General features: G+C 51.3%; 1 protein-coding gene across 1 annotated transcript in view; it reads right to left on the bottom strand.

Moving 5' to 3' along the window:
* The window catches only part of RBM20 (RNA binding motif protein 20), a 180,362-nt gene that overhangs the window by 6,754 nt on the left and 148,947 nt on the right, over window positions 1-24,661 (bottom strand). Inside the window, exons 8-12 of the mRNA XM_014546413.1 lie at window positions 19,535-19,614; window positions 17,192-17,855; window positions 10,688-10,783; window positions 8,897-9,557; window positions 7,215-7,349 (exon numbers count right to left, since the gene is read on the bottom strand). Coding sequence (XP_014401899.1) covers window positions 7,215-7,349; window positions 8,897-9,557; window positions 10,688-10,783; window positions 17,192-17,855; window positions 19,535-19,614 — 1,636 coding nt within the window. The remainder of the gene's footprint in view (window positions 1-7,214; window positions 7,350-8,896; window positions 9,558-10,687; window positions 10,784-17,191; window positions 17,856-19,534; window positions 19,615-24,661) is intronic.

Consider the following 24,661-nt stretch of genomic DNA (forward strand, 5'->3'; position numbering starts at 1 on the left):
GGTATTTTGTGGAAGAGCCACACTCAAGGGGCCAAAGAGCTGCATGTGGCTCGAGAGCCGCGGTTTGCCGAGCCGCAGTTTGCCAACCACTGCTAGTATATCATAAACATTGCCCCACTTTCTCCAGTCTTTACATCTGAACTATCAATTCACAGTATTTCATGTGTCATTTTTAAGTCCCAGGATTCTGGGAGGCCTTTGGATTCTAAGGAAAGAAAACAGTGGCCCAACAGCCAGACAAGTGAGTGTCTTAGCCCAGGAAATTCATCTTTGAAGAAATGGTGGCTGCTCCAGCCTCCACCACGGTGTTTTAGGGGCGCAGTTTCCCTCTCGAAGACACTGCCAGCAGAGTGGAAAGATGAGAGGGCACAGACTGGGAGAGTCAGCTGACCCCCTCCCTTGCCTCAGTTTCTCAGGCACCTGACTGCACGGCGCCAGCTGGAGAGCAGGGCGTGAGGGCTGAGAGGCCAGCCCAGGAAATTCATCTTTGAAGGGACGGTGGCTGCTCCAGCCTCCACCATGGTGTTTTAGGGGCACAGTTTCCCTCTCGAAGACACTGCCAGCAGAGTGGGCACAGACCGGGCGCTGAGCACCTATGTGACTGGGAGAGTCAGCTGACCCCCTCCCTCGCCTCAGTTTCTCAGGCATCTGACTGCAGGGCGCCAGCTGGAGAGCAGGGCGTGAGGGCTGAGAGGCAGGACCCAGCATGGGACCAGGGCCCACCCTCCCTGCATGTGCTGACACTGGGCTTTGCTGCAGCCACAGCCGGCTGGTTAGCTCCCACTGCCCTCCTGGGGGTGGGCGGAGAGCTGGCCACGCTGGGAGGAGGGAATGGGGGGCTGGGTTAACTCCCACCGCAGGGAGAGGGGGTGGAGGGTGAGGAGCAGGGGCAGAGGGGACAGGGAGCCTGGGAGGTCACACCAGGGAAGCCGGGAAGTGTAGCTTCTTGCAGAGGGGGACCCAGGCCAGGCCTCTACCAGGCACTGCGTGTGACCCCAAGTCTGTGGCTTCCTTTCCTTTCATCTGAGTGCCCAGGAGACCCCGTCATAGGGAAGCAAAAGCTTGTAATTACAACTTTTTTTCTATTAAAAAAAAAGCCACTTTTCAGTGTGCAGGGCAGGCCTGAGGGAGGAGGGTGCCGAGGCCTGCCCACTCCTGCCTGGACGGATTGCTCCTCTGCGGTTCCGGCCTGGGCCCCCTCCTCCCCCAGTTCTCTCCAACTGCCACGCACACACTGCCCTGCCCTCAGCCTCAGCTGTCTACAGCCGTCCCCAGAAGGGAGGCCGCCTCACTCAGGCCTCGCTGCCCAGAGGGAGGCTGAGTCCTTCCCTCCTCACCCTCCGCCCACTCTCCCTGCTGTGCCTGGGAGTGGGCAGTTGGCCGTTCCACCTCACAAGCGGGCCCTGGCTGCTGCTGCAGCGAGCAGAGGCTCACACAGGACAAGATAAAGCCAACTAGAAAAGGAGAAGCACCGCCTGAGGCCACGGGAGCCGACGCAGGCCTGTGATCAGGGCCACCCCAACCCTTCTGCCCTGTCCCGGACCCTGCAGGGTCGCCAACTGGCTGGCTCCAGGAAAGCAGCCTTGGGTTTGCCCTGCAGACCCTGGCTGAGACCTCCAGGATGCTCCAGGTTTCCCAAGAGGCCTCCAGCCCTTGCCTGGTCCCCAGCAGGGCCTGAGGTGGCAGCCCGGCCCCTTTCAACCCAAGCAGCACAGCTACTGCCTGTGGTCTCCCGGGTGAGGCTCACACAGGACAAGATAAAGGCAACTAGAAAAGGAGAAGCACCGCCCGAGGCCACGGGAGCAGACGCAGGCCTGTGATCAGGGCCACCCCAACCCCTCTGCCCTGTCCCAGACCCTGCAGGGTCGCCAACTGGCTGGCTCCAGGAAAGCAGCCTTGGGTTTGCCCTGCAGACCCTGGCTGAGGCCTCCAGCATGCTCCAGGTTTCCCAAGAGGCCTCCAGCCCTTGCCTGGTCCCCAGCAGGGCCTGAGGTGGCAGCCCGGCCCCTTTCAACCCAAGCAGCACAGCTACTGCCTGTGGTCTCCCGGGTGAGATTTCACTTCCACAAAAGCTCCCATTGCCAAAGAGCTCGGAAGCCACAGCGTAGTGGGAGGAAAATGAAAGAGTCAGACAGACCTAGCTCTTTTCCTTACCCAGTGTGATCTCAGATACATTACACTGTTCAACTTTCTTTTCTTTTTTTAAAATATATTTTTAAATAGATTTCAGAAAGATAAGGAGAGGGAGGGAGAGAGGGAGAGATAGATAGATAGATAGAGAGAGAGAGAGAGAGAGAGAGAGAAACATCAATGATGACAGAGAATCATTGACAGGCTGCCTCCTGCACACCCCCTACTGGGGACCGAGCCCACAACCCGGGCATGAGCCCTGACTAGGAATCGAACCATGACCTCCTGGTTCAGAGTTTGACGCCCAACCACTGAGCCACACCAACCGGGCTACTCAACTTCCTGAGATGAGTTTCCTCATCGGGAAAACAGGAATAATCATACCACAAATGGTGCTATAGGGAAGCACCTCCCATTTTGCCTGGTGCTCAGAAAATCTGTTTCCACACACGTTAAACATTTCTCTACAGAGGCCAACCTCCTACGCATTTGCCTTCCTGCCCTCCATCCTTTCACGGGGCCAGGCCGGGGAGCCAAGACTCCACGGTTTGGCAGCAGCTCTCCTCGATGCCCTGCCCAGCGGCCCATCAGAAGTACCAGGCAGTGGAGAGACAGCACTGGGAAGTCGGACGGAGAGGATCCCCAGATACCTGGTAACTCCCCCACGTACCTGGGAGTTGCCACAGGCACTGGGAGGCCAACACGGCCTCAGGTCGCCTCTGGAATGTGAGAGCCCAGGGAAGCGGCAGCATCAAGAAAAACTGCCACAGCCCCGACAGGTTCTGGAGCCACTTGGTCCTCCCGCTTTCCAGCCTCTTTAAGTGCAATAATTAAAGCTGCATTTGCCTTCTAATAATAGCTCCTGGCGGTAATTACAACTCCGTCATCTCAGCAAAGCCTGGGATGGGTGGAGGGGAAGCTTCTTTTTGCAGGCAATGCCCTTTGGTTCTGGTTAAGAGCAGGCCTGGGCAGGCTCGCACTGCCTGGGGTCACCCAGGGGCCCCCCCATGCCTATCCCAGTCCCTGAGCAAGGGGACTTCACCTCCCATTCCTCCTCATGGTGTGCCCAGACCTTGGCACTCCTCATTCTGCCTCTCTGCTCTCCACAGGGACAAAGCCAGGAAGTCATTCCCACCTTTCTAGAAGTCCCTCTGCAACAGCGGCCGATCCTGGAGGGTGAAGGGTTATGCAGCCCCAGTGAGAGGAAGCATAGTAGGTCTCAATAACTCCTTCAGGAAAAACCCTTTCTAAGTACCTCCCACTGGAAGACACTAAAACCTCACAAGTATTCATTCATTTAATCCTCAAAATAACCTGGCATGGTAGGCTCCTCTGACTATGCCTGATGCCTGATTTATAAATGAAAAACGCCAAGCAGAGAGGTGAAATAAGCTGCTCTTTGCCCCCCCGCCAGCTGGGTTTGAACCCAGGGAGTCAGGTTCCGCAGTCCATGCTCTGAACCATAGCATGCAAATACCTTCCCTACACGGCGCCTGAACTGGGGGGAGAGGTGGGCAGAGTGGTCTCAGGTTAGAAATCTTCAGTTCTGACCTGAACTCGCCGTGTGGTCCTAGGTAAGTCTCTGGGCCTCAGTTTCCTCGCCTGTCAAATGTGGAAAATAGTACCACACACCCCTCCCCACCCCCAGAGATCAATGAGATCATGGGTTTCAAAGTGAATCAAAGACGATAATCAAGTACGAAGCTACCATTTTTAACAGCGCCAAACCGAAATGACCCAAATGCCCATCCACGGATGAATGAATAAACCAAATGTGGTATCCACAGTGCAATACTCCTCCACAATAAAAAGAAACCAACTGTGGACACGCCCAACAATTCAGAGGAATCTCAAAACAATTACGCTGAGTGAAAGAAGCCAGGCCAAAACAGTCATACCGCATGTTCCCTCTATATAAAATTCTAGAATGCAAACTAGTAGTTAGCAACCAAATTGGCATCAGTGGTTACCTGGGATTGAGGTATGAAAAGGGAGGGTTTTCAGAGGAGTATCAGGAAACGGGGTGGTGAGGGGGAGGGGGTGGAAGGGTGATGAATATGTTCATTATCCCGATTGTGGTGACGATCTCACAGGCATATACATTTGACAAAACTGATCAGACAGTACACTTCAAATGTGTGCACGTCACTGTACATCAATTACATCTTACTAGAGGTGCTTCAAAAATCAGAAGGAGATACCGCATTCCTCCTAACAGGTTGGTGAAAATTAAAAGGTAGTAGTAGCCCTAGCCGGTTTGGCTCAGTGGATAGAGTGACAGCCTGAGGACTGAAGGGTCCCAGGTTCGTCCGGTCAAGGGCATATGCCCGGGTTTCGGGCTCTATCCCCAGTAAGGGGTGTGCAGGAGGCAGCTGATCAATGATTCTCTCTCATCAATGATGTTTCTATCTCCCTCTCCCTTCCTCTCTGAAATAAATAAAAATATATTAAAAAAAAAAAGCTGGTAGTATCCAATGTTGGCTGGGATGTGGAGAATGAGAACTTTCACTCAAGGTAGCAGTTAAAACCAGTGTAATCCTCCTGGAGTGCAATTTAGTAGCAATTATGAACATCTAAATTGCAAATACATATGACCACACAACCCCCAGGCCAGGACGCTGCCCTCCAGAAACACTGGCACACAGACAAAGGTGACAGCTCGCCTAGGAGGTCGCAGAGCACAGAGGCAGCCTGGTCCTAGAGTGAAACTACTGGGATTGAAATCCCGACCCCAGTCCTGGCCAATCTGTAGCTTTGTAACCCTGCATCTCAGATTTCTGATCTGGGAAACAGGAATAAAAATATTACTGGCCTCATAGGAGTTTTCAGAGAGCTAACTGAGATAATACATGCAACACACCAGGAATGGTGCCTGCATGGCAAATGATAAAAGCTAAGTTATTAAAGCATTTTAATAATGGGGGAAAAGATTTAAAACATGCTAAGTATTCACCGGTACAATGGTTCAATAAGTTACAGTGCATCTTTTAAGATGGAGTATTTGCAGTGGTTAAAAAGAAGGAATTTTCTATGTACTGATATGAAGAGACCTCTAAGATTCACTGTTAGATTTAAAAAGCAAATTGTTGAACATTATGTATATAGTGTGATCCTATTTTTGTGGGAGGAAAACTTTTTGAGGATATGACAGTGGCTGCCTCTGGAGTTGGGGAGAGGCTGGGGGAAGAGATACGACATTCAATCTTTATGTGGTTCTTAGTTTTAAAATTTGTTACAGTAATCTTTCACACTTTTTATAATGAAAAACAATAATAAAAAGATACAAATTATAAGGTAGCAGATTTTGTTCTTATTTTTTGCTTCTGTGTGTCAATTAGATTCCAACTCCTTGAATGACAAGAGACTTGTGTTACATTTCTCCGTCCCTCCCCGACCCCTGGAGTACCCAGGACAGAGCCGTGCACACAGTAGGTGCTGCTGACGGACTGAATGCATGAAGAATGCATGGATGAACTGTCTAGCACCTTTTTCCTGAAAGGCGGCCTTTGCCACTATTTCCCAGAGTTACAACACCCAGGCCCCTTGTGCAGTCAACTTAGTTCATTCTAAGGTCAGTGTGTCTTCTTTTTAGTTTTTATCCTGAGGCATGCTGGAGGCTATGCAGCAAATTTATCCCTTTAAAAAAAAAAAAAAAAGGACATTTTCTTTTCCATCTGACTTTATGAAAAAGATACACTTGGAGAACAGAAAGAATAAAAAACTTCTTTAAAAAATGAAAAGAAGAAGAGAAGCATGACGAAATGGGTGACCCTCCATACTGACCTCCCTGATGGAGCAGACACGTGGTCATTGCAGTGGCCATGACATAGCCCACACTTCGCCTACTTCCTGACGGCACCTTCCCAAGCTCCTCTCTGAGCAGCTGCTACTCCTTTGTCTGACCACTTTCCAACCTTTCAGAGTCAACGCAAACACTCAAAGATGATGTTGGCTGAAGTGGGCGTCGCTGGCTTAGCGGTGGTGTCAGCAGCTCCCACGGTCCTTCTTAAAGGACCTCCACTCCCTACCCTGAAACTCTAGTTAACTCTCCTTTTCGAAAATCTGTCCTAGGTGCCTCTATTACTAACCTCCCTCCCTGCCCCACTCCAACACTTCCTTCTGCCATTGAAAAACCACCGATCTGGTCCATTTCCACATTCCAGAGGGGGAGACTAAGGCCCAGGAACGCCCAACCCATTGCTCTGTGTGAGGCGGTGCCATTCCTTTGCCTGGGAGCTAAGCCATCCCCCCCTCAGTGTCCCCGACCCTGCAGACCTGCCCGTCTCACGCCACCAGCTACTCCCCTGGACAGAGGCCTGATCTCTATTCTGCCTCTGGCTGGGTTGCCTTCCCTGGCCATGTGAACCCTGACAGTACCTCCCACTCCCAAGCTCTCTGAGAAAAGTATCGCTCTCTCTCTCTCTCTCTCTCTCTCTCTCTCTCTCTCATTAGTCAACTTGTTACTAAAGGGCTTGAAGTGACTGGGGGGAAAATACCCCAAAACAAAAACCATTTCTGGGCACGACATGCCTGAGGATAAGCACTCACCCAGTAAGTGGAGAAGGATGGGGCCCAGGTCCCTCTCGGTTCAGTGCCCCCACTGTCAATTACATAGAACCCCAACACAGCCCATTCAGCATCATGGCCTCAGAGAAGCCACAGTCAATTACATAGAGCCCGCCCCCCAACACAGCCCATTCAGCATCATGGCCTCAGAGAAGCTAATCACCCTCAAGAGAGAAGAGGTAGCCCTGTTCCGAGAAGGGCTGTGGCAAGGACCACAGGGAAGACAGAAGCAGCGCGGCCGTGGGGCCTCTGCTTCCCTGCCCGGTAAGGGCTGCGGGTCAGGAAGAAACCCTTTCCTGGCAGGGAAGCAGCCCCCCGAGCTCTGGCTCCCGGGGAGTGCTGTTCAAGGCCCGGTCCCCAGCGTCGCTGCTCTCCTACGGGAGCCTGCCATTGCAAGAGGCTTTAAGGTAGCACCTTGCCAACGTGGGTTATTGCATCAGACATGGACCAAGTGTCAAGCTCTTAGGCGTTACTAGGGAGCTCTCACTTCCCGGGGCTGATTCTCGGGAAGCACCTACCGAGAGGAATGCTGAGTTCACTGAACACATCCTCCGGTTCCCAGGAAGGCAAAGAAAGGGGCTGTTTCAGCTCCACTTCCGTGTACTCCGGTGACCGCACGTTCAGGGACTTCATTTCCAGGTACCTGGAGTTTTCTGCGAAACAGGAGCCAAAGCAAAGAAGTGATGAAACACGACATGCCTCCGCCAACCCCTGAAATGCCCTTGGCTGCGCTGCGGGATCAGGGCTGGCCCCTGGGACTGCTTCATTACACCGGACCAGGGCCAGGACTGCTCGTTAGAACCCGAGCGCTATAACTGAAGAGCTTTTCCCATTGCCAAGAGAACACCACGCAGGACAACGTGGCCAGTCTTTGCATTGGGCCCGGGGGGAGGGGAGGGACTGCTGATGCCTTGGGTGGGGAGGATCGCACCCATTCCCCCCAACTCGGTATCACCCCATCTCTGCAGGAGGAAGAATTACTGACGGGCAATTACATTGTGCTGACGTCCACAGGGGCACCGAGGCTGCTGGGACAGGCCATGCCTTTCTCTCACCCCACGCTTGTGTTATTAAATATGAACTCCAAACCCGGGGTGAGCTAAAGAGCCACGCATGCCAGTGCATGTTGAGACCTATACCATGAAAAAAAAGTATGGGGGGGCGTTCCATTGGAGCAAGGTGAACGTTTCACTCCTTTATTCTTGGCCTTCTCTGGATACAGCCAGGCTCCGGCGTTTCTCTAGCAACAAGGCAGCACATGACAGGGTTTCCATGGAGACTCAGAGCCACGCAGGTGGAAAACAGCTCAGGTCAGCCTGACACAGAGGAAAGCCCGAGCCCAGCTCCCCAGCGCTGTGCCAACACGGCACCGGGTGGGGATGTTTACTGTGACGCCTCTCCCTTAGTCTCTGCTCCCCCACTTCAGCCTGTCCCCCGTACTGCAGCCTCTCAAAGGCTGCAGGCTTTCTGTGACACGAACCTCTACTTCTCCTCCCTGGGAGGACGTGGACGGCAACTCCCCCTTCCTGCCCCCCGAGCCCTGGATGGATCTTAGTTTCCACTTGGCAGAGAGCACAGGGCTCAGCCTATTTTAAACTCTGTTTTTCATGATGTCATAGTGCCAGGCACAGACACAGCATCCCCTCCGGCGGAAGGTCCGGGGCGAGTCCTGCCTCACCATCAGACCCTGGAGAAAAGTGGGTCTGAGGTGGGAAGAAGGGGGACGGGCATCCCCCTTCGTGAGCCCCTCATTCTTCCCCCTGCCCGCTCCTTCCTGGGCCTCCCACTGTCTCCCCCACCCCCATCCCGTTCCCCTCCCTGGGGCCTCACAGAAATAGCAGCCTGGGTGGTCCTCTGTCCTGCAGACAGAGGCCGGCTGGCTGCCCCCGGGAACTTTGGCTGATAATTCAAAACTTTTTGCTAATTTTCATTGTCAGTGCCCATCTGGGCTCCCATAAATTCAGAGAAGCCCGCCCTATCTGAGTTTGCTTTTCAGAACACATGTGACCTCCTATCTGATTTCCTCTGCACCATTTGCCTAAAAGCTCCAACATTTTAACCAGGCGTTTAGCAGCTCACTTTCTGCACCTGCCTAAATGCTGGTCGAGACCTTACTCATGTCCGTTCTGGCCCACTCCCTTCTCTAGGTGAGCGGTGGCCCCATCTGCCCACGCACACAGGAAAAAAGGGAGGTAGTTACCCTGGGTCGACACTCCTCGGCAAGCCTGGCTTTGGGGGTCGGTGTCGGTGCGGGGGCCGGCTTTTTCTTCCAGGGGGCTGCCTCCACAAGCCCCATCCTCGGGAGTCCCCGTGGCCTTGCTGTCGTCAAGACACGGGCTAGGCTGCCGGGCCCTCTCCTCAGCTGGCTTGGGGGAAGACATTTGCTGGAGTGTAGGGGACAGACGAACATCTGAGCTCTCTGCTCCCTTTGCCTGCTTCTCGTAGCAATCTGAACCCTCCAGCGAGAGGCCAGTCTCGCATTCAGCTGGCTTCTGCTCAGCCTCCAGATTTAGGCCAGGCATTTCCACGTCCATGTCACTGGGACAGCTCGTGGGGGCAGACGGCCCTTCTTTGGGAGACTTGGGGCTGATTTCCGTAGCCCCGTTACCTATGGTCTTGACGCCCTCCTTGGTGAAATCCTTGGCCAAGTCCAGGTGTAAGGCGGTTGTCACACAGGAACACATTTCTGGGCACAATTTGTCCTTCTGGTCAATGGGCACGATCTCTTCCAGCTCTGGGATGTCCGGTTCCATAATAAAATCTTCTTCCTCCCCCACCTCGTCCACCGTAACCAGCTCCTCCATGTTTGTGGGGTACCAGCTCTCGTCCTCTGCTTCGCTTCCACTCTCCCAGTCTTGATCCTGAATAAAAACACAGGACGGAGGTCAGAGGGTGGCTGAGGAGCAGGTCTCGGTCTTCCACCAGAGGGCACAAGTCTCAACCCCAGGTCCCCTCAAATCAGAGCAATCCTGAGCATTCTTACCTCTACCTGGGAGCATTTCCTGGGGACCACCCGAGTCCCACATCACTGATTCATCCCTAGGATGAGGCTCAAAACTGAGCACAGCATTTGGAATAAGCCCTTAATGCTTAATCTACCACTGTTTAAAGTGACACAAATCCTTTCGACTACTGGTACGTAATAGGTGCCCAATAAACGGTTTTTGGATGGATGATTCATCTGTAAACTCTAAATAGATCAACTTGTTTGGGTGATTTCCTTGTATGTAAAGCATCACTAAATGTAACTGCGGCAAAGTCCCCCCTAAAATTCCCCCAAGCACCCTCTCCCAGCAAGGGTGCAACTTCCACAGCCCGGCTCATAGTCGGCCCCTCCTGAAATTGTCCCCCCGTATCTCCAGCAGCCTACGGGCCCAACAGCCAGATTTAGGAGATCAGCTTCCTGGCCAGCGATACCCATCCCTCCGCCTCTCCTGACCGGGAAGGCACGAAGCTGGCCACATTCCAGGGACATTTCTTTGAGCTGTGGCATCCCCAGCACTCTAACTGGGTTTTGGTGTTTTTTTTCCACTTTGATTGTGTAAAATAATCTTTACGAGCACAGGAGATGTCTTGTTAATCCCAGGGTCTGGGCCTGCTGAGGTCATGGCCCCAGATTGAGTGCCCAGAGCCCCCCTTCCTGTCCCAGCCTCTCTCAAGGGACCTGCCTATTTTGGGCACCTGGCTCTGAAGCCCGAGTCTTTTTTTGGGCACATGTTTTCTTGTATGAGCGCAGCCAACTTGCTGGAGAGTACGGCAGAGCCCAGGCACGCGGTCAAGATCTCCCCATAAGGAGCACACAGAGAGCGCAGGCAGAGCCGTTCCTCCAGGACGTGCTGGGACGCGGCTTCATTCATGGAACCACTGGTGGGCCCTCGAGCACGTCCCACAGAGCAGGCGTCGCTGGGCGGGACGGGGACTCTGTAGCCTTGGTCCCCGATGACTGTTGTGCAGACAGGGCTACACTGTCGGCATCTGCGACAAACTTTACCTTCTTTGTTCTTGTATTTTCTGGATCAGAGAACTCTGCTTCTCTCTCATGCCGGTCCACCGACGGGGGTCTCTCTTCCACGTCCCCCTTTCCGACCTCGCCAAAGGAAGAACAGAACAAACCAAATCAACAGTCGGCCGCGGCAAAGAGAGAAAGGAACACCGAGAGAAACAATGATACTGAGCACAGCTAACAGCTGCCAGGAGTGTTGCACATACGTTTCTTCTATCCTCACAAAACCCCTCAGAGGCAGGGACTCTTATCATCTTCATTGTACGGAGGAGGGAACTGAGGCTCAGAGAGGCTAAGTAACTTGTTCAAGGTCACACAGACTAATGGAGGCCCAGAAATCAGAAATGCCTTCACGGCTGGACGGATACCTTTAGGAGGTTGGAAACCCCTGGCAAACGGGGCACTTCTTACAGGTGTGAAACCTGGACACAGTGAGGGTGAGTAGAGGGCCCGGGGTGAACTGACCCTGGGGTGAACAACCATCACGGGGACATCTCCCCAACAGATCTGTCTTGGCCATAAAAAATCACATGCAGCCCATTTGTGGGTACGAAGGAGGTTGTCACCTGTCAGTGGCCCTCTCACCTCTCTTGTGCCCTATCTCTGTTCTGGAGCGATAGCCCCAACTGGCCATCCCTTCTCTTCTCCCTTCCTTCTAATGCCTCCCTCAAATTAAGTCGCTCATAATGGTGCTCATCCGGGAAATGGAACAACTGAAAGCAAATGTCTGGGTTGCGAATTAGGGTCTCTCACCAGCCTTTAACACAGGGGTCAGCAAACTATAGTCCTCGAGCCGAATCTGACCCAGTGCCTCTTTTTATAGTCTCTGAGCTAACGATGCTTTTCACATTTTAAGTAGTTGCATTTTAAACGATCATATAAGTACCTCTATAATATCTTCCAGTTTCTCCTTGGTCCTCATAGCCTAACATAGTTACTATCTGACGTTTTGTAGAAAAAAACTTCCAACTTCTGCTTCAGAAGTTTGGGAGGATATTCTCCAGTGATTTAAATTTTGGCCACCAAATCAATGACTATTCCTGGGGGCCCCAGGGGCAAGTTGCATTTTCTCCACATTTTTGGCTGAGGTTGGTTTGAAGTAAATGACTTCTGATTCCTTCAAAGCAGACACACCCCTCCTGAGCTGAGAGGAGCCAGCTGGGGCAGAAGCTCAGAACTAACTGGTTTAACCAGTTATCATGGATGGGGGGGGGGGGGGGGGGGGGAGACAGTTCAAATCCTCAAGTCCTTATTCTTTCAGTGTTTGGAGCACAAAATTCCACCAAAATCCCTGCTCACGTCTTTGGAGCTAACCTGAGTGCACAGCAGGTCCAAATGCCATTTTAGCCATCAGAACCCATAGCGTCTACCAACAGGGGACAGCTGTTCTTTATTTTTCTCTCTCTGAATAAATTATCCATGGCCTTCCCTTGTCAAAATAAATAACCTTCCCCCTTCCCAAGCGGTTCCTGCAGCCACACTCCTAGGTCAACACAGTAAGGAGAGCCTCTGGTTCATGCTGGGAGGGGCAGGGCGGCCTGGCCCGGCCGGAAGCCCCCACCAAGCGGACCCTGCCCTTCCTCCCTGCACACACAGCAGACAGGGCAGTGCTTTCCACGCACCCCTGGCCTTGGAACAACTTCCAGGTGCTGGCAGCAGCTTAAGGGGAACAGACACAGGCTACCAATGCACCCACGGCCCACACCAGCTCATGGACCAAGATACTAGGTCCCAATTGTTGCAAGCAGGGGCTCTGTCACCACAGGGACATGGTGGGCCCCTGGCTTCAGACCCACAACCACTAAACCTCCTCCTAACCGGTCTCCCCCTTCTGCTCTGTAACCTCCTCCCTCCTCCCAAGCCTATTCTCCCCAAGGCAATCAAGAATGATCGCTCCAAAATACAAAATCCACCATATCCTCACTGTGCCGCTGCCTTAAACATCCCATTTGCCTCCCCTTGCACTTAGGATGAACAGACAGCCTTCACCCGCCTCTAAGGCCCCTCATGACGTGGCCTTTGTTGACCATTCTAACCCAGTCCCTCTGCTCCAGCAGCACTGGCCTCCAGCCACTGGGCCTTTGCACATGCTGTTCCCTCCGTCTGCTCTTCTTCCTTTCCACCCGGTAAATATCCACCATTCCTTCAAATCTCAACAGTCACATCCTAACCTCGGGAAGCCTCTGATTAGTTCCAGGCACTGACAGCAACGTGTGCCTCCATCTCCTTCTTAGCACCGAACACGCACACTCTCCTGCTCGTTTGAGGAATTATTTGATTAGTCTGTCTTTCCACTGACCATGAGCTCCACGAGATCAGGGGTCATTTCAGCTTCACTCACAACCGAGCGCCAGTGCTGGGTGCTCCATGGAGACGAGTCGGTAAAAGAATGGAGGTTGGGAGGAGCGGGTGGAGTGAATAACAAGCTTGCACCTGCCTCCCAGTGTGCTTGGGTCTCTGTCTGGGCTCTGAAGGGAGAATAAGTGGTTTCCCATTTCTCCTTCCCGTGGATTGTTTATACCCGTGGCTGCATTCTGGGCTCCATCTGTCCCCGGCATGTTTTGGTCTATAGTTTCTCACACGTGGGAAATTTCAACAGATGGCTGGGCTCTGGCCTTCCTCTAAGGAATAGGAGCTCTGACAGTCCAGGGCATGCGCTCCGGGACGGCAGGCCCAGGATGGAGCTGAGCAGTGGCTGGCTGCTTGCTCCCAACACAAGGCACCTCCTCCTGGGTCTGCCATGGTCCCCTCTCTCCACCTGGCTTCACTCATTCCATCTGCTCTGGGTCACCCGCCTGGCTTCCCTCCCTAGGCATCTGGGTGTATAGCCCTGACTCCCTCCCAGCAGGTGGAGGAGTGCTTCTCTCCCACGGTCTCTCCAGCCACGGACTTGCTTTCTCTCCTCCTGCCTATGGTCTCGCAGGCAGGGTGGCTCTCCTGCGTGGACCTGGCCACCCACAGCACCGAGAGCACAGACGCTAGCTTCGCCAGCCCGGGCCCTTCTCCAGAGACCCAGAGGGTTTCTAATGAGCACACGCTCGTTAAAGGCCTACCACAGCCTTGTGATCACGCCATTTCACAACCAAGAAAATTAAGGGAGAGAAGAACAGGGTGTGACCTGGTTCTCAGAAGCCAGGCCTTGGCTTCCAGAGTCCGGGCTCAGTCACTCACTTCTTCAACAGGCACGCACTGAACGCCCACTCTAACCTCGGGATGAGGGACACAGCAGTGAGCACAGCAGACAAAAATTCCTGCCCTCATGGGCATTACACTTGGAGGTGGGGGTTGGGGCGGGGCACAGACACTACATAAAATAAATAAAGGCGTTAGGGGATCAGTTAGAAGGAGATGGGTGCTAACCAGGAAAGGAAAGCAGGGAAGAAAGAGAAGTGTGTCATGTGATTGGGTGCAGTGGCCAGGATAAACTTGTGGGGATGTGACAATGCCTAAAGACAGAGGTGAGGAGGGACCCACATGGACTCAGGGGTGCGCCTGGTGGTGGGAGGTGCCTGGCATGTTAGAAGAAAGGCAGGGACACCTCCTCAGCCCCGTGGCCTTCATTCCCAAGTCCAGTCCCTCCTGTCTGTAATCTGAGCCCTGGGTGGCCCAGTGGGGATCTGGGTTGTTCTCAAGATCACAACATAGAGCTGAGATCAGCGAGGAAAACTCTGTTCTGCTAGTATTCCACCACCGTATGGTGGGCCCCTGGCTTCAGACCCACAGAAGAAGTCTGTTGGGGACCCCTACTAGTCCCTACTGACCCCACTCTAGGGCTCTGAGGGGCAGACCAATTAGAGGGCCAGAATAGTGGGGAACCCACAGGGCTTTCTGAATCTTTTCTGCATGAGGGGCTCTCAGGGTGACCTACCATGTGTGTCACCTTAAGGGGGCAAGGGTTGTGCGAAGCGACGAAGAGTGGCTACACAGCAGGAGAAACAGTCTCTAAAGAAGAATCTCAGAAGTGTGGGTTGGAGTGTGAAGGGGCAGCTCCACCCTTCTGCGGTGGGAACAGATGGTTCCAGACTGGAGGCATGAGTCCGTGCTCTCGGCCCCTCGTGCCTTTTCTTGAGTCACTGACCTGTCACCAACACCTTGGACATCTCCAGGTATACATGGTTGGCCCTCTATCTGCAGGTTCCTCATCTGCGTATTGAACCGACCTCGGATAGAAATTCTCAAAACTGAAGTTAGGTTGTTGTTGACATATACTGCATCGTTGCATCTACACTAAACATGTACAGACTTTCTTTTCTTGCCATTATTCCCTAAAGTGCACAGTATAACAACTATCCACGTAGCATTTACGTTGTATTAGGTATTATGTAAGTAATCTAGAGATGATTTAAGAATTCATGGAAGGATATGTATAGGTTATATGCAAATACTGCACTGTCTCATATAAGGGATTTCGCAGGTGTCCTCAAGCTACGGCCCATGGGCCACATGCAGCCCGTCGAAAACATTTATCCAGCCCGCCGGGTGTTTTTGCTGCCGCTGCCTGTCCTGCTTAGCAGCCGACTCGTCCCGGGCCCGCAGTGCGCATGTGTGGAATGTCTGAGGGACAGTGAACTGGCCCCCTGTTTAAAAAGTTTGAGGACCTCTGGATTTGAGCATCCTGGGATCTTATTATCTACAGGCGATCCTGGAACCAGTCCCCAGGGACACTGAGGGAGGACTGTACACCCTTCTTAAACACACCCACTTGTTCATACGTCCTCAGGATTCAGTTCAAGCCCTCAGCGGGGCACACGAGGTCCTTCACGTCCCCTCTACCCATCCCCCAATCTCCTCTCCTGACGTTCCCCCTGCTAGGCCAGTCAGGACAAATTGTGGCAACGTGCACTGGGCAAAAAGATCGCCGGGTGTCCTTTCCATGGAATGCTGGCCATTTACCAGAACGCCCTGGTTCTGGTATCTGGAGAGTCTGGACTTGCACTTGAACTGAGCTGCTTTACAACCATGTAAATGCAGATAACTGAGAGTCGTGCAAGTGACTCTTGTCCATAGAGATGCAAAGGAATTTTATCTGGTTTCAGGTTCTCCATGGAAGGGTCAGCTTGCCTCTGTTAGCAAATTCATGTCCACATTCCTGACTGCCTCTACATGTTGCCTGATCTTTACATTCTCCTCTGAGCTGGCTTTTACATCTTACTGGTTCCCTCATTCCTTAATGACTTAAATAGTAGCTTGGACACGCATTCATTTTATGTTTGCAGGAAAGCCAAGATTTTACTTTGTCAAAACTGGATCCTTTAATATGCCCTAAAGATGCAGTCATGTGGAGGTTCTCCAGCCAGTCTTTCTCACTTTTGCCCTTGCTTCTTCCCAACCTGTTTCCCCCACTTTCAATGCTCAGCTCAAAGGTATAGTCCTCTGTGCAGAGCTAACTGCCCACGGAGCAGCTCATCTGCTCCAGCCTGGGCTCCACTGTCTGCAAATCGTTTTTGTAGGTCTGCTGCCACCATTAGACCTTGGTCTCTGCCTTAACACAGACTGTGTCCTATTCACCTCTGGACCGAGCACACGACCTGCAAAGTGGCATGCTAACGTGCTGGCCAAAAGTGTGACTCTCCAATGTGCTTGGATCTGAGAACTGGGCTCCTTATTTGGACTTAGCGTTGTCACCACCTCCTGGGTCAGACTAGAAGATATGCGCGTAGGATATTCCAATCTGGGTTCTCTGTGCAGACCCCTCAACCCCCACTGTCCCACTCCTACTGAAACGCAGGTAATTCCAGCAAGAAGGAAGTGTAAGCCAAGTTAGCACATAAACCTTGCACCCAGAGTCCTCCTGCTGACCAGCTGGGTGAACCGAAGTCACGCAGCAGGTTATGAGGCCTTTCAGATGCTTCGATGACAGATGCCAGCCAACTGCTGCCCATTTTTATTACAGTGGAAGCAAAACACGGTGGACAGTGGCTAGTGAGACACACCATGCTCTGGGCACCCCGTATAATTTATGGGTGGTGGCTGCTTCTCCTTTACCGCCTCCCTTCCAAGTCCCAGGATTGGTAGATGCTTTTGGCAGGAGAGAAGACAGAGTGGACCGAAGATCTAATCTCCCTTGGCAGAGTCTGTGGGTGCAAACACCTCGGGGCGCTCCACCCTGGACAAACAGGAACACTGAGGCCTTTGCATCCCGTCCCTCCCTAACTTCTAGTAAAGGCAGCACGTGCTATGGCATTTGGCCACCTACATGTAATTGCAGCTCTGCCATTTCCCAGCTGTGTGTCCTTGGGTAACTCACTTAAGCTCTCTGTGCCTCCGTTTCTCCTCTAGAGTAATAATAACATTATTAATATTACTACCTCAAAGGGTCGCTGCAAGGATTAAAAGACTTGATTGAGAAAAAGTCTTAAACACAGTGCCTGGCACAGAGTAAACATTCAGTAAGCGTTTCATTCATTCAATAACTGTTGATCATCCTGATAGTCCCTTTGTTACCCATGGGGACCTGCCTCTGCTTCCCTGGGGAGGAGATTACATCATTACCTCGTTCTCTGCCATTCTGCTTTCTTTTCTGTCCTCAGCTCCTTCTTGGTCTTTGTCGGGTCTCTTGGTTCTGGTTTTCTCACTCTGCTTCGACTTGGTGCTCTCAGGGGCCCTGGTGACCCTGGGCTCCAGCCCGTCTTCCTTCACCGTATCGTCCAGGTGGGGGTGTCTGCTCTCCCGCAGCCTGGCCTCATCTTTCCTCCTGGACCTCCCATCCTGCTGCTGCTTCAGATACTTGTCCGATTTGCCTTTGGGCTCTTTCCGGTAGTAGCCGTCTTCCCGGCTCTTGTAGCTTGATGCAGAGTGGAGAGGGTTGGGGGACCCAGACCTGGGGTGCTTCTCTCGATGGCCCCTCCCTGCGTCGAGCCGCTCCTCTAACTCGGCTTTGTCCAGTTGCCTAGGGTAGTGCTTGCGATCATGTGCCCACATGTCCGACCGGTCCCTCTTGTCCTCCCCGTTCTCCCTCCAGGGGGCCGGCTCCCTCTCTTCCTCTCTCCTGGCGTAGGGGGAGTGCTCCCAGGAGTCCCGGCCATTGCCCCAGTCAACCCTCGAGGGGCCCAGAGGACTGTGGGAAGAGCTGCAGGAGGTGAAGCTTGGCGTGTGGGACCTCGGGGACAGTGACCGGCTCACGGGACTGCGAGATCGAGGCCTTTCGGGGCCGTATCTGTGAGGGCGCAAAGGAGGGGGTTTAGAATCTGCACCCCTCCAGACCATGCCCAGATAACCCCAGTCTGTGCACGTAACCCCATCGGCCAGACACTCTTTATCATGACGCTTCCTCCCTCCGGCTTCTAGGAGCAGGGTTTTCCCTGAGCGCAGCCCTGCTAGCTCTGCCCCTTCGCCCATCCTGCTCCTGGAACTGGGATGAATAATCAGGCTGGTTTGGCTCAGCCCCATTTGTCCCCCTCTTGGAAATGAGCTCAGCTCTTCTGTGGGCGTGCGGGTGGGGGTGTGTGCCAGGTTGCCCTGCTCCGGCCTGGTGGGCAAGGCTGCCTGGTCCTCAGGTTCGATGACTGAAGCCACTCCCCCACCTCTGACTCTATCAGCAGAAAGGGGACCTCTAGGCCTCCGTTTTCCTTATTTCTCATCTCAATTTGTTCAGATCCTGGGCATAGAATAAGGGCGCTAATGGCTGGGGGGCGAGGAAGGGAGGGCGGACTCAGAGATTCAAAAAATGAAGAACTGGGAAGGCATTCGGGGGTTGGCAGAGACCTGAGAGCACTGATCTTGTCGTTTTTCAGATGAAGAAACTGAAACATAGAAAAGGACCTGGACCTGCCTAAGGTTCCCAGCAAGGTCTCCTAGGTCACCCCGCCCCTGCCCTCCCGCCACAGAACTGCAGATGGCACCGTATGGCTTTGCACATGTTTTTTAAAAACCCAGATAACCGTGGTTTAAAAAACAAACAAAGAAACAAAAATCCCAAACCGAAACAGCTACATACAAAAACATACACATACACATACTCACTCACACTTTCTCTCTCTCTCTTTCTCTCTGAAGGTTGTTTGGTTATTTAGCAGGTAAACTGAGTCACATACCCCATATTCTGAAAACATGTTCCCAAATCCAGGAAGACCATGCAGCCCTCACTGACCAGGGGACACGGAGATGTGGCTCCCTAGGACCAGGCTAGGCTGCCTGGACCTCAGGGGAAGCAGCCTGGCTCAGCGCCCTGCAGTGATGTCAGAGCACCATCTGTGGCCACCCTGGGTAAGAACCACAAGACACGCAGGCCAGGTGCCCACTCCTGCTGTTCTCCACCTTGGCTCTCTAAGGGAGGGACCCCCTTTGTAGGGCAGCGACAGTGGCAAACTTGTAGCCCCAGCTCTGTGCAGTCACAACTTCAGTTGGAAGAAATAAGTTGGAAAACTGAATGCATTCAATGTTCAGAGTGACGAGTCATGTGGCTGCTTTTAGGGGGGGTCATCTCTACTCCTATTCCTACATCTACATTTAGCCATGAAAAATCAAGAGCTGCCTCTAATTAGTAGACGAAGACACACACACACACACACACACACACACACACACACACACACTCACTTACTTTCAGGCTGTTTAGCAAAGTATAGACTTGCCCCTAAGAGCCAATTACCTATAGTCCTTTCTAACAAAGGAGGAACAGCTGGAAGGAAGCTTAGCATCTTGCATTATCCTGAGATTTAACCTGAGCAGCACTTCTGGCTAATGTGTGCCATTGGGCACATGGAAAGGTAGGGCGCAGAGAGACTGATGGACAGGGCAGGGGCAAGGGCAGGGCATGACTCAAATACCCTTCAGAATGAGAAACGGGAGAACATTCCAACTGCCCAGCATATGCCCTGCGATCTAGGACCTCACCTGTCTGCTTCCCGGAACATGTCCCTCTCCCTCTGGGAATGAATGTCCTGGATGATGGCAGCCACGTTTTTCCCAGGTTTCTAGACAAAGCGAGAGAGGTCATCAGACCAGAGACAGCCTTGCAAACACCAGAGGGACGCAGGTAGGACTTGGGTTCATGGTCCAGTCCACCAATGGGGAAAAGTGCCTTTTAGGGAAGAAAAAGGTTTAATAACCCAGGGGATGAGGAGTAGGAGCATAATGCTGAACATCAGTGGGCTAAGTGGTCAAGGGAACATGGTGTCCATTGAGCTGGGAGAAGAAGGAGCACATTTGTGTGCTGGGGAAAGTCTCTCTCAGTTCATCACATCTGCCTCCCACCCATTCCTGAATAAAAGAAAATATCTGAGATGTAAAGGGAAGTAAGGGAAGAAGGAGGAAGAGAGTAAGAGAGGAAGGAAGGTGGGGGCCAGGCAGGCATTGTAACTTGTAAAGAGACTTGAAGATCATTGAATGCAGCATCCACATTTGACACATGTGTAAGCTGAGACCCAGAGGGATGGAGTCAGAGGTCTCCTTGCACAGCTCCAGGGTCACCAGCCATACTGTGTTCCATGTAGATGGTGCCTCCTGGAGTTGTGCTGGGTCAAGGAACACGTTCAAGGTCACAGATGGTTCGAGAATCAGGATTGACAATAGGCATTTCAACTCCAAGATCCTTTCCATGACCCATGCAATACCTTACTCCAGCGTGTTCCTCCACAGCACGGTGCTCAACCTAAATCGTGGGGTGGGCAGAGTAGGCTGTGAGCCAGGATTCACAGCTGAGGGTGCCAGGCACCCAAAGGCCCCTCCTATTTCAGAAATCACTATTTGGTGGCTGTGCCAGGACAGGACCAACCCCAGCCCCCAAATCCTAACCATGCCCTTTCCTAAACCCAGGACAGAAAAAAATACCAAAATAATAAGAAATAAACCATTAGCCCTAGCCGGTTTGGCTCAGTGGATAGAGAGTTAGCCTGTGGACTGAAGGGTCCCAGGTTCAATTCTGTTCAAGGGCACATGCCCTGGTTGCAGGCTCCATCTCCAGTGTGGGGGGTGCAATAGGCAGCCAATCAATGATTCTCTCTCATCATTGATGTTTCTCTCTCTCTCTCTCCCTCTCTCTTCCTCTCTGAAATCAATAAAAAAATATTTATATAAAAAAAGAAATAGGCAATTAACAAAAGAAATTAATGGACACAAAAGAAAGGCAAGCACATCTTTCAATAGGCTACACAGAATCCATCTATTCCATTAAAATGTATGGAGCAGGATGAATTTTATGGTATATGATTATATCTCAATAAATCTAAAAACCCTTGGTCTGTAATGTCAACTTTTGACAAAGAGTTTTATTAAGAAATGTAATCAATGGCTGTTTTTAATCCTTGATGTTTTTCTATATGTTTTACAAAGAATTGTGAACTCTCGGAGCTACGTGAATGTTAGGTATGATCATATATCTCATTTTACAGCTGGGGAAAACAGGGCCAGAGGTATGCAGTGAATACGTGATCCAGCAGGAGTAGAATTCTGAGTCCTCCAGCACATGGCTGCTTATCTGTGTTAGTGTTGAGACTGAGGGTTGGGCTCGGAAAACACAAGTCAAGGAGAGAATGAAGGAGGTGCCTGTGGTTTCAGGGAGAGGGGTCAGGGCTGGGACACAGGAACGGGATATGAAATGGTCAAGCCAGGGAGGGATCTCTGGGCAAGAGGACCTTCAAACTGCCCTGACAACTTTCTGATCAGTCACTGGAAGACACTGGATTAAATTACTCCAAGTTCCCTGCTGCATGTAAGATGCTTTGATTCTGGAGAAGTCTCTATAGAAGCAACCAGAAAATAATTCCGTTTTCCTGTCTGGTCTGTAAGAAGAAAAACACTCACTTTCTATTGTTCCTAGAGATTTTCTCCTTCTCAGTTATTCCATGCACTTGTTGGACACCTGTTATGGGACAGGTTCTGCCCCAAATGCCCTAAGAACTAGAACCTTCCCCACAAAGAGTGTGTAGGGAGATAAGATTACAGCATGAAGAAATATTCAAAACAGGAGATGGGAAGTACCTTAAGCTCTCTTCTTTCTCCCCTTCCACTTTGCCTGGTGAGCAAAAGGTAAGGTTAGAGGAGAAAAACCAATCAAAACTTCCCTCCCCCTCAGCAAGCCCTGGTGGTACCCCATGTGGTGGCTCCTTTGGCCCTGACATGTTTGGATATATGCATAAATATAGTGTTTTACTGTCTACCTCCCCAGTAGCCATTCCCTTCTCTCCACCCCTGCTCCAAAGATGTAGCAGGTGACAGAGACTTCACCAATCACAGCATAGCTGTCCCCTGACCATAGAGATTGGTTCCAGGAAGGACACGTGTCCTAAGGGACCCGGGTGATCAGAGTGCCTCTCAGGACTTCTATGGGAGCCACTAGGGAAAACTCTGGCTTGCTCTTGTTGAAGGGAATGGGAGGGTGGGAAGCCAGAGTTGCTGAAGTCGATGACGCCATCACGCCACCTAGAGGAGAGAGCCTGGGGCTGCCAGGGGCATCCCAGGGAGACCCCAAAACAAAGCCAAGTGAGCAGGATGCAGCATGGAGAGAAGCCAAGTCCTCATGCCATCACTTGGGCCCTGATTCCAGCCATACCTGAAGCCAGGGCTACTCCTGGACTTTTCATTTACATGAGCCAATAAATCCCCCTCACCTTTTGAAAACTTTAGTCAATATGTTTAATTGAGACAATTTTCTGTTCCTTACAGAGAAAGTTCCTAGCTGGTGTCATCTTAGGGGGCATAGTGCAGGCATTGCTGTGGAGTTGAAACATGCTTCGAGCTGCTTTCTCACAGAGGCAGTGTGACAGCTTGGGGAGCAGGAAGCCCTTATGAAAGATCAGATAACAATGCGTCCTCGACCCATTGCTGCTCAAAGTGCTGAGGTCCAGCTGCGTTGGCATCTCCTGGGAGCTTGTTCGAAATGCAAGATCACAGCCTTGCCCCTGAACTACTGAACAGAAATTTTAACAAACTACGCATGAAAGTTTGAGAAGCTGTTAGAATACTACCCCTGCGGCTTACTGCCCGGGTGACTATAACAAAATCACCTGATTTCTCTGATTTTTCACGTGGACAATGAAGATCTCAATAACACAATATAGAGATGCAGCGATAGTGCAAACCCAAAACAGTCCTAGGTTTTAATCATGGTTCTTCCAGTAACTATGATCTTGGCAAGTTGCCAAACTCTATGAGCCTCAGTTTCCTCATCTGTAAAACTGAGGTAATAATACCTGTTTGACAAAGCTGATGTCAGAATTACAGGAGATAATGTATTTACGCAAAGTGCTCAGCACATTGCTTGAGTACCAGGACTCAATCAAAGGCATGTACGCTTGTTATTATTGTTGTACAGTTATAATTACTGTTATTATCCACCCTGCACACCTCACAGGAGAGAGGGATTGTGAGACTCAGAGAGACAACGTATGAAAAAAAATGCTTCTAACCAAGGAACTCAGAGTACAGTCTTTACTGATCTGGAAACTGAGGCTCACAGAGGTGAAGCAACTTGTCCAAGCTCATCAAAGCAGGAAGGGGCAGAGCCTAGGTTGGCACTACCACCCTCCAATCTGGCATAGCTCACATGGCTGTGGGTGGCTCTGTGTTTACCTGCTCTTCCTCCCACCAGACTGTGAGCTCCTCCACAAGCTTGCTACCATGGTGCTGGCCCACTCCCTGCCCACAGTGGGTTCCACATTTGCTGAATGCAAGTTTGGACCACATGACCTCTTTAACCCATGGTTTCTGCACCACCCCAAACTATCTCTCTTGGTAAGGCACTGGGGTGCCTCAGTACCTTGCTTTAAGAAGTTGAGTACTGCTATTAATCTTAATTACAACTTAATACAACATTTCATCTGGAGACCAAAGCTCCACCTGGAATTCAGTATGGAAATTAAACTTTAAGCCCCCGGGGAAAATCCGGAAGAATGGGAACTCTGGCTGGGTGGAGAATAGGGTGGGATCTTTCACTTGTTTGAGAAAAGCCATAAGCTTTCATTAATCAGGAAAGAAAAAAAAAAAAAGCCAGGTTCTGACAGAACTGTTGACAAAGGAACTTCAGAAGCAAGACTGCAAGCAAAGCAGAATCAGGACTTTGTCGGCTGGTTGACGAATACCCGACCTACATATGCGGACTTGTCAGAAAGCGAGTCCTGGCCAGAAACAGCCTTTAACCATGAAAGCAGACTGAAGGCTGTGGATCCTAAACAAAATGGACCCAAGTAGATGTGGAATGAGCTGATGTGACCGGGAAAATTCCTATTACATGGGACCGCAGAAAGCATAAACTAAGAAGGTAGATTTAGGGACGAGACCAAGATGGCGGCATAGGTAAACACCGCAGACTAACAAAAGGTAGCATTTTTTACAATAAATTCAAATGGACAAAGTGCTCTAGTTTAGTGAAATCCTGCAGACCATTAAGAGGACACATCTAAGAGAAAAGCATGGGCAAAAGCCTTGAAAAGACACTTTCCACCAGAGAAGATCCAAATGGCATAGCCAGTAAGCATATGAAAAAAGTGCTCAATATCAATTGGTAATCAGGACAATAAAAAATAAAGCCATGACAAACCATTACACTCTCCCCTAGACAGGCAAAAATTAAAAAGATTGATAAAATGTTAGCAAGAATGTGGACCATTGCCCAGCTGGGTATGGCTCACTGGTTGAGCATCGACCCAGGAACTAAGAGGTCACCAGTTGGATTCCCAGTCAGGGCACATGCCAAGGTTGCGGGCTTGATCTCCAGTGGGGGGTGTGCAGGAGGCAGCAGATGATTCTCTCTCATCATTGATGTTTCTATCTCCCTTTCCCTTCCTCTCTGAAATCAATTAAAAATCAATAAAAATAAAAATTTTTAAAAGAATGTGAACTCTCAGATACTACTAATAGGAGTGTAAATTTGGGATAAGTAATTTTTAAAAGAGCTTGCCATTACCTAGCAAATTTGAGGATATGCATGCCTGTGATTCAACAAGTCCTCTCCTAGTTATGTACACACCCCTAGTTATATGTTGGTGTATGTGTTTACAGGATAATATGTTTGGGAATGTTCAC

Source organism: Myotis brandtii, unplaced genomic scaffold, assembly GCF_000412655.1.
Source record: "Myotis brandtii unplaced genomic scaffold, ASM41265v1 scaffold441, whole genome shotgun sequence".
In the NCBI taxonomy this organism is placed as follows: domain Eukaryota; kingdom Metazoa; phylum Chordata; class Mammalia; order Chiroptera; family Vespertilionidae; genus Myotis; species Myotis brandtii.